The 8,439-nt window shown below is 59.1% G+C and overlaps 1 protein-coding gene across 4 annotated transcripts in view; it reads left to right on the forward strand.

The window, feature by feature from the left end:
* Positions 1-207: 207 nt before the first annotated feature.
* Trpm2 (transient receptor potential cation channel subfamily M member 2) overlaps positions 208-8,439 on the forward strand; it is a 50,574-nt gene continuing 42,342 nt past the window's right edge. For 2 of the 4 annotated variants that reach the window (XM_048803777.1, XM_048803776.1), the window contains exons 1-4: positions 210-490; positions 1,234-1,322; positions 4,522-4,690; positions 6,173-6,353. In XM_048803777.1, the coding sequence (XP_048659734.1) occupies positions 326-490; positions 1,234-1,322; positions 4,522-4,690; positions 6,173-6,353 (604 nt within the window). In that variant the 5' untranslated portion in view covers positions 210-325. Of the gene's footprint in view, positions 491-1,233; positions 1,323-4,521; positions 4,691-6,172; positions 6,354-8,439 lie in introns of all 4 variants that reach the window. The other 2 variants (XR_007347849.1, XM_015478845.2) reach the window with 2 other exon arrangements.

Genomic DNA, 8,439 nt, shown 5'->3' on the forward strand with positions numbered 1-8,439 from the left:
TGGACAGGGATCTGAGGTCGCAATCATCATGCAGGCCCCTGTGAATGGGCCTGGGGAGCCCCATTGTGTGTACCCTTCCAGGCCTCCCAGGGACCTGGCTGGGCCACAGAATCGGCAGGCTGGGAAAACGTGTGACCCAGTGAGGGAGAAGCGGATGAGGCTCCCCTGTGAAGAAACATGTGGCTGGGTCCTTTCAGAACATCCGTCTCCTCTTCCTCTTTCTGATCTATTTCAACAGCCTCCCGTGGCGTGTTTCCAGAAACCCCAGCCTTGCAAACCTCCTTAGGGAGGAGGCAGCAGGGTTAAGCCAGAGTTGGGGTCCAGGATGGAGCCTTTGGCCCCAAGGAGAGCTGGCTCTGAGCAGGAGGAGGGCTTCGGGGTCCCACCCAGGAGGGTCGCTGATCTGGGTATGCTCCCCCATCTCCGGCGAAGCCACAGCAGCCTTGGCAAGAGCAGAAGACTGCAGTGTCACCTCAGCAGCAGTGAAAAGGTAGGTTTCTGCCTGGCCACCTGCAGCCAGCCTGTGTGACCACAGCAGCAGCCCATGCACCACCAGCCAGGTCAACCAAGCCTCATGTGACCACAGAGATGGCATGTTTCTTTCCTGGAACGGGGTCTGCTGACCATGGGGTCAGCCCAGAAACGTGCTTTGGGAGAGGAGAGTCAGGGAGAAGGAGAGGTGGCTAGGCTTACTCACCCTCTGCGATCACACAACCATTTCCCCTTGTCTGCTCCGAGGCCGCTGGGAGAAGGCTGAGCTCCTGACTAGCACTGTGGAGCCCCTGCCTCTCCTTACCCACCCCAGTGATTTCATATCCCTGACCAGGTTGCCTGGGGCAGGGCCCTCGGGTCCCAGGCAGCTCCATATCTGCACTGTGTTGAAAGCACTGCTGGAGTTGGGCAGTTGCCACGTCAGGCAGGCAGCATGGGGTCTGCCAGTTTCCCCATATTGGGGCCCAAGTCAGGTGCCCAGGCTCTCACCCCCGCGCCTCCCCCATGCGGGGTTCCCAGGTGACGCTGGCCTGAGCACTGGGCAGTGCTGTGCCTACTCGAATGCTCATTCCTCTCTCCTGAACCCACGCCCAGAAGCCCTTGGCAAGGGCACTCTTAACCTTCAGTGTGGCCCTGAGTCCTCACGAGTCCTCAGGCAGCAGAGTCCTGGTCGAGGTTGTGCACCCGTGGGGGTGAGTGGTCGGTGGGCTCTGGGTCTCAAAGGGTCCTCTTTACCCCCAGCAAGAAAATCTCAGTTCATGGATCCCTGAAAATATCAAGAAGAAAGAATGCCTGTATTTCGTGGAAAGCTCCAAACTGTCTGATGCCGGGTGAGTGCTGTCTTTTGTGACTGAGGCCTCCCTCTCCTTCCTCTGGTCCCGTGGAAGGGCCCTGTGTCCAGGCCAGGCTGAGAGACCCTGAAGAATCTCCATTTCACCCCCAGAGCCTTTTGGGGGAACAGGCTGAGCCTCATCCTGCTTGGCAGATGGGGCGACCCCAGGGCAGAGGGTTTGGGTGACTTGTCCAGGGTGGTGATGTGGCTGCCCTGGACTGAGGCCCAGGTTGGGGCTCCAGCTCTTGCCCCAGAGCATCTTGTTTCCTTGGAAGAGAGAGCTGTGGCGTCCAGGAATGGGAAAGGGTCTTGGGGGACGTCCACAGTCCAAGTCCCCCTTGGAGGTCGAGGGTCCAAAGTCTAGACAGTCCCAGCTGCCACAAGGGCCCCTGCTACCTTCCCCTCTCCCAGCTGGAGCCCACTGCTTGGGTGGGGCCGCCACCCCATATCCAATGCCCTGCTGGGTGGACAACTCCCCAGCAGGGGCTGCCCATGAGTTGGTAAGCAAAGGGCATTGTGGGGCAAACAGCAGGTCCATTCCTGTGCCCAGGACTGCAGAGCACCCGGCAGCACTGCCCACTTGGGGTGCCTCCCCTCCAGCCCTGCCCTGCTGTGTGGTCCATGAGGCTATCTCCGTGCTCCTCTCCGTCCTCCCTGGGGAATCCCACTAGTCCTCGGAGGCTGGTTGCATATGCCACTTCTGCCATGTGGTGCCCTAGACCACCCAGCTGGGAAGTAGTAGCCCCTGCACATGTGTCCTCTGCTCTTATCTCCGTGGCCACTGCCCTGTGGCTGGGGCTCAGCAGGTGTCGGTCCTGCTAGTTGCAAGCTCTGTTGAGCCTGGGACCAAAGCAGTGTCACTTTCTATGCCAGGCAATCTGGCTGCCACTTACAAGCCGACACAGAAGGAGGTGGGAAAGAAGAGGAGCAGGGTGCAGAATCAGACGTGACACAATAATGTCACCCCAGGCCCTGTGGTTTGCCCAGGTGTGGTCACTGCGAGTGCCTGTACACCAACCTTGCTCCAGCCTGGCTCCTCTCCAGATAAGAGCCACAATTCTCCCCAGGTGGTGACAGGGACAGGTCCTTGAGGGTGAGAAATCTGCCACCAAGCTCACCTCATAGCTTTGTGGCCAGTTCTCTGAGTACTCCCGGCGCTTCACAGGCGTGTCCAGTTCACTGCCGCTGGGTCTGATGGTGCAGGGTGGGCTTTCCACGGTCCCAGGTCTCTCATCCATTCAACCAACCTCAGACGGAAAACATTTGAAAAAAGACATTCCACCTGCCTGAACACTGCAGCTTTGTTCTTGTCTTCATGTCTTAACCATACAGTGCAACGACTATTTACATAGCGTTTACATTGCATCAGGTGTCATAAATAACCCAGCTGACTTAAAGCACACAGGGGATGGCGAGGTTCTATGCAAATGCTGCCCATTTTGTCAAAGGGACTTGAGTGTCTCTGGTTTTATGGGAGTCCGGGAACCCACCCCCCATGGATACGGGGGCCACTCTGTAGGAGAGGGTAAGGGGTCCCACAGGCAGGGTCCCGACAAACCCAGTGAGGATGCACGGCTGCTCCCAAAAGCTGGCTTGGCTCAGAGGTGGAACAAGAGAAGCCCCGTCCCTTGGGGCAGGCGGGTCCCAGGAGAAAGGGGCTGTGGACTGGGGCCAAGGAAGGCAGTGAACACTTGCTTCTGGGTCCCCTAGGCCATACCACATGTTCAGTGACCCACTGAGACTCGAGGGCCTCTGTGGTTGTGGTCAGGGCTGAGGTTCCTATCAGCAAAACTCCCTGCTCCAGAGGTGAGTGGGAGCAACTTGTGGATAGTTGGCCACAGCCCAGGTGGGCACTGGGCTGGTCAGGTAGCTCTTGCCAGCAAACACCCAAATCGCCGACTCCCAGAAGGAAATAGGTGTTCCGCACGAACCACGTGGTGTGGGAGCAGGCTGGCCCCCATGAACACGGGGGCTGGGGCCAGTTCCCAGAGCTAGCCTGGGGGGCAGGCCCCTAGAGATGGCCGAAGGCCTGCTGCCTGAGCTCTCTCCTGCAGTCTCTCTGCCGTCTCGGTCAGGGGGCCAGGTGCTCTGCACTGCCCTGCCCTAGGAGTGGATCAGAGTTCCCTCTGTTCTGCAGACAGACAGGAGCGGAGGAGCTGTGCCCGTCCTTCCCAGCACACAGCTGGGGGACACGTCTGTTGATGTGCCTGGAATGTTTCCACCCCCTCCTGACGGCCCTCAGCTGGGCACCGCGTGTCTCCTGTCCTTCTGCACCTCTGCCCCTCATCTGCATCTCTCCCTCCTGTTTTGTCACGGTTGCCTCTGACCTTGGGCATGCCTCCTGACACCAGCAAACACAGAGGCTGAGGTGGGGCTCTGGAGGGTCTCTGACCACTTAATTTGGTCAACAGTCCTGGTGCAGCTCCCTGCTCTAGCCCCCTGGGGAACACCAGGGATGAGCTCTAACCTCCTCAGAGGCCAAGAGCCTCTGGGTCCTCATCCCAGGGACTTGTTCCTGCCTTGACCAGGACACCATCCGTAGAATGAGGTCCTGTGGGTGTTGGCCAAGATCCTCGCAGGCCTAAACCTGCCCCGTCTACCTTGGTCTCTACATTTTGCAGGGTGGCGGCCAGGAGTGTATTAATTTCCCATTGTAATGATGGGGAAATTGAGAGTCAGAAACGCCCAGGACCCCATAGTGGACAGGGGGCAGGACCTGGTTCTGTTTCTCCCGGTTTAGTTGGTTCAGTCGGCTCACCCTGTGCTACGTGGGTCCGGTTTCATCTGGGTTAGGTTTTTTTCTTTGAACTCTGTATTTAGTTAACTAGGTCATTTGTTAGCAGCAAAAGCAGAAATCTAAAATATATGTTGATTCTCAATTTAATGAGATATAAAGAGCAGTGAGTTGATCTCTTCTTGCTCCGGAAACCCTAATGAATAGCAGGAAAGGAGTAAAAGATTCCGTCTTAACCTGAAGCTCTCCTGAGGGAGGATCCTGGCCTGGGGGGTGGGGGGGCGGTCGCGGCTCCTGGCTGCTGGCAGGAGGGGTGCGGTTCCCTCCCCGCCGGGCCCTGCTGATGCTGTCTGGCTGGAGGCAGGGAGCCTCCTTGCTGCTGGCCACGTAAGTCCTGGCCCTCCCTGGGCCCTCTGTCCCCAGGGAGCAGGCGCCTCACTCCTGCTGGTGGCTGTCTTTGCAGGAAGGTGGTATGTGAGTGTGGCTACACGCGGGAGCAGCACGTGGAGGAGGCCACCAAGCCCCACATCTTCCAGGGCAAGGAGTGGGACCCAAAGAAGCACGTGCAGGAGATGCCAACAGATGCCTTTGGTGACATCGTCTTCACGGGCCTGGGCCAGAAAGTGGGGAAGGTTGGTTATGCCACTCTGGTGCACCTCACTGGGCGGAGCAGGGTGGCCCAGTGGTGACCCGTGGGTGAGGGTGGGAGCCCACCACACTCCGGGGGACGGGACGGGCAAGGAGGGGCAGCTGGAGTGGTGTGGCGGAGTTACGGCTGGGTGACCCTGAACGGTGTTTTCGTCAGGGTATGCAGGCAAACGTGGGGTGTGCTAGTGAATGGTGGTGAGGGCGTGGGAGGGCAGGGGAGGCTGGGGACTCGGAAGGCCCCGCATTGGAAGCAGAGGCCCTGGGCAGGGCAGAGCGGAGTCCAGCTGAGCCTTGGGGCCTGCACAGGCCAGGAAGGACTGTTGGGGGCAGCCCTGCCCAGGCCAGGTTCTGCAAGACCTCCACCTCAGTGTGGTGCCCACTGAATCCAGGCTCAGCCATTTGCATTCCAGCAAGGCTTCCAGAAGCTTCTGATGTAGCATTCACCCCCCCTGCCCTGCTGGGATGGATGCTGGTGCCATTCATTTTTTTGCTGGGGTTCTGGAACCCCTGGGTTTCTTCATGGTTGGGTGTGGTCCTTCCCCTTGAATACCCTGAGTGTCCCTCATGGTGATGTCCGCTTGGCTGAAGATGTTGAGCAGGGAGTTCCAGGCCAGGGACCATGCAGCCTGGGCTTCCTGGGCAGCCGCCAGCTCCTTAGCCACCCTGCATCCCAGTGTCACATGTGGGTATTCCCAGTCCCCTGCTCGTCTGTCCTTACGTCACGGGGAAGGCAGTCCCGATGTCTGGCTTCTATGAGGACAAGAGGCATGGAGAGGCCCACCTGTCACTCACAGCCACGGAGGGCAGCAGCGACAGGGGGTGGATCTGAGCTCAGCTGAGCCTGAGCCAGTGTCCTAACCCAACACCCTCCTGGCTCCAGGCTCCTCCTTGCAGCCTCTAACAGGGACAGTCACCAGCCAGGGACAGTCAGTGATAGGAAATGCTGCTTGTGGCAGTGAGTGAGAAGCCTGGAGGTACAGGGGACTGGGTGAGGCCCTGTCTCCAGCTCTGAGTGTCCAGAGAGTGGCTCCACAGTCCTCTGGGGCCATGTGGTTCAAGTTCCAGGAGTGAGTGGCCATGGGCCTGCCCTGGGCCTGCTCTGCTCTGTGGGCCAGCTGCTCTGAGGGGTGGCAAGCAGCGACCACTGTGGTGTCCATTCGAGCTTCAGTTGCAATGTGTGACCTGTTTGCTTTGGGGACACCCTTGGCATCTGAGTCCCCAACCACTGAGCCCCAGCCCCAGCCCCACAGACACTTTTCTTGCTGGGTCTGAACCAAGGTTCACGGTGTCCCCTGCCCAGTGGGGTCTCTCAGGCACTGCCTGTGCCAACGGGTGCTCCTGCCCCTCTCGCTGTGCCGTGGGGCCCTGGGGCGTGGTCGGGCGGGCCACGGCAGCCCCATGCCGTGTCCAGTGCGAGGCTGCCACCACTGCAGCAGGCGCCCCTCCTGTCCTCTGCTCCCCTGCAGTACGTCCGGGTCTCCCAGGACACACCATCAAGCGTGATCTACCATCTCATGACCCAGCACTGGGGCCTGGATGTCCCCAACCTTCTCATCTCGGTGACTGGCGGAGCCAAGAACTTCAACATGAAGCTGAGGCTGAAGAGCATCTTCCGGAGAGGCCTGGTCAAGGTGGCACAGACCACAGGTGGGCACTGAGGCCCCGTCTGCGGCACTGGGGGTGGGCAGGTCGACAGGGCTGTGCTGGAGGGCCGGGGCCCCGGGACAGAAGAGCTCCCGGTGGCTGAGTCCCCATCCCAGGTCAGGTCGACTCCCCCAACCCTCAGTTGTCCATATCTCTCCCTCATGTCCAGCTGCTCTGGGCTTGCCTTGGGGCCAGGGCTGGCTCTGGGTCATAAGCTGCCAGCGATCAAGGCCTTGGAGTCATGAGTATCCTTAGTGACCGGGAGGGGCCGGAGGAGGCCAGAGCAGGTGGGCTGACGTGGGAGTGTTGGCGAGACCCTGTGTTAGTGGGGCTGTCACCCAGGCTCCCTGCAGTGTCGGGGACCAGGGGCTTGCCCTGCCTTTCCTCCTGGAGCCCGATCACCTCCCAAGAGTGCACCTGAGTGCCAGCCGAGCAGGGCCCAGCACCACTTGGAAGGTGCGAGACACAGGGTGTCCTGCCACACCCAGAGTTCATGGGCAGGCGGGCCACATGTCCTCAAGGCTCCCTGGTGCCCTGGGTGAGCGGACACAGCTGTGCCTCCAGAGCTGGGGGCCGCAGCTCTTCCTGGCTCTGCTTTAGTGGCGGGCGGGAGGGCCAGGCCTGGCCCCGTCTTGGCTACGGCAGTGTTCGCGGGGGACTGCGTGGTCTGCGCACGCACGGCGGCGGGTGCTTAGGAGTCCCTCCCCTAAGCCCGCGTTTTCTGCCCCTCCCCGCCACCACAGCTTAGCTCCCGGAGGCCGTCTGGCCAGGCGGGTGGGGTGTTCAGGGCACCAGCCTCTCCAGCCTCTGCGGGCACCTCCCAGGTGGGCAGGCTCTTTCAGCCCGCCCCAGGCCCTGCCCGGCTCGCCTCGTCGCCACGCCTGCTCTTTAGCTCTCGCCACGGCTTCCTCGACGCCGGCTTCCCGGCCCCAAAGCCACAGCCACGTTTTAAAAATACCTTTTTTAGTTGTAGATGGACACGATATCTTTATTTTTATGTGGTGCTGGGCATGGAACCCAGGGCCTCACGCATGTGAGGCAAGTGCTCTACCACTGGGCACAGCCCCAGCCCCCACAGACACATTTTAGGGGTGTGTGTGTGTGTGTGTGTGGATGGGTGTGTGTGGGTGTGTGTGGGGATGAGTGTATGTGGGGGTGTGTGTATGTGTGTGTATTTGTGTGGGTGTGGGTGTATGTGGGTGTGTGTGGGGGGTGTAGGTGTGTGTGGGTGTGGGGATGAGTGTATGTGGGTGTGTGTGTATGTGTGTGTGTTTGTGTGTGGGTGTGGGTGTATGTGGGTATGTGTGTGGGGGGGATGGGTGTGTATGTGTGGGGAGGATGGGTGTGTGTGGGTGTGTTTGTGTGTGTGGATGAGTGTGTGTGTGTGTTTGGGTGTGTGTGTATATGGGTGTGGGTGTATGTGTGTGTGGGTGTGGGTGTATGTGTGTGTCTGAGTGTGTGTGTGTCTGTGTGTGTGTGTCTGGGTGTGTGTGAGTGTGTGTGTGTGAGTGTGTGTGTGTCTGGGTGTTTGTGTGTTGTGTGGGTTTGTGTGTATCTGTGTGTGTGTATGTCTGGGTGTGTGTGTGTATGTGTGTGTGTGGGTGTGTGTGTCTGGGTGTGTGTGTGGGGTGTGTGTGTGGGATAGGTGTGTGTGTGTTTGTGTAAGTATGTATGTGGGTGGGTGTGTGGGATTGTGTGTGTGTCTGGGTATGTGTGTGTGTGGGTGTGGGTGTGTGTGGGTGTGTGTGTGTGTGTGTGTGTGTGTGCTCGCGCGCGCATGCGATTGTCCCCCCTCTCGCTGAGATATTAGCAATGGCTGGCTGAGTTCTTTCTACTTTTCTCTCTGTGTGTGATTTGTACATAAAACAATTGATTTGTATCTTTCAACGTAGGGCTGTCCCTTGGAACATCAAATAACCCAGGAGATAGACTGGCCGTTCAGGGAGTTGGAGGGAATTGGGCGACCCAATCTTAAATGGAATTTTTATCTGAACTCGATGCCTTGAGTTATGTCGGCCTTGGGGAGGGCGTTATTCATTTCTGTAGAAGTCTTTTTTAAACGGGGCTCTGGAGGAATGTAGTAATGGTG

This window comes from Marmota marmota, unplaced genomic scaffold (assembly GCF_001458135.2).
Source record: "Marmota marmota marmota unplaced genomic scaffold, marMar, whole genome shotgun sequence".
Classification (NCBI taxonomy): Eukaryota; Metazoa; Chordata; class Mammalia; order Rodentia; family Sciuridae; genus Marmota; species Marmota marmota.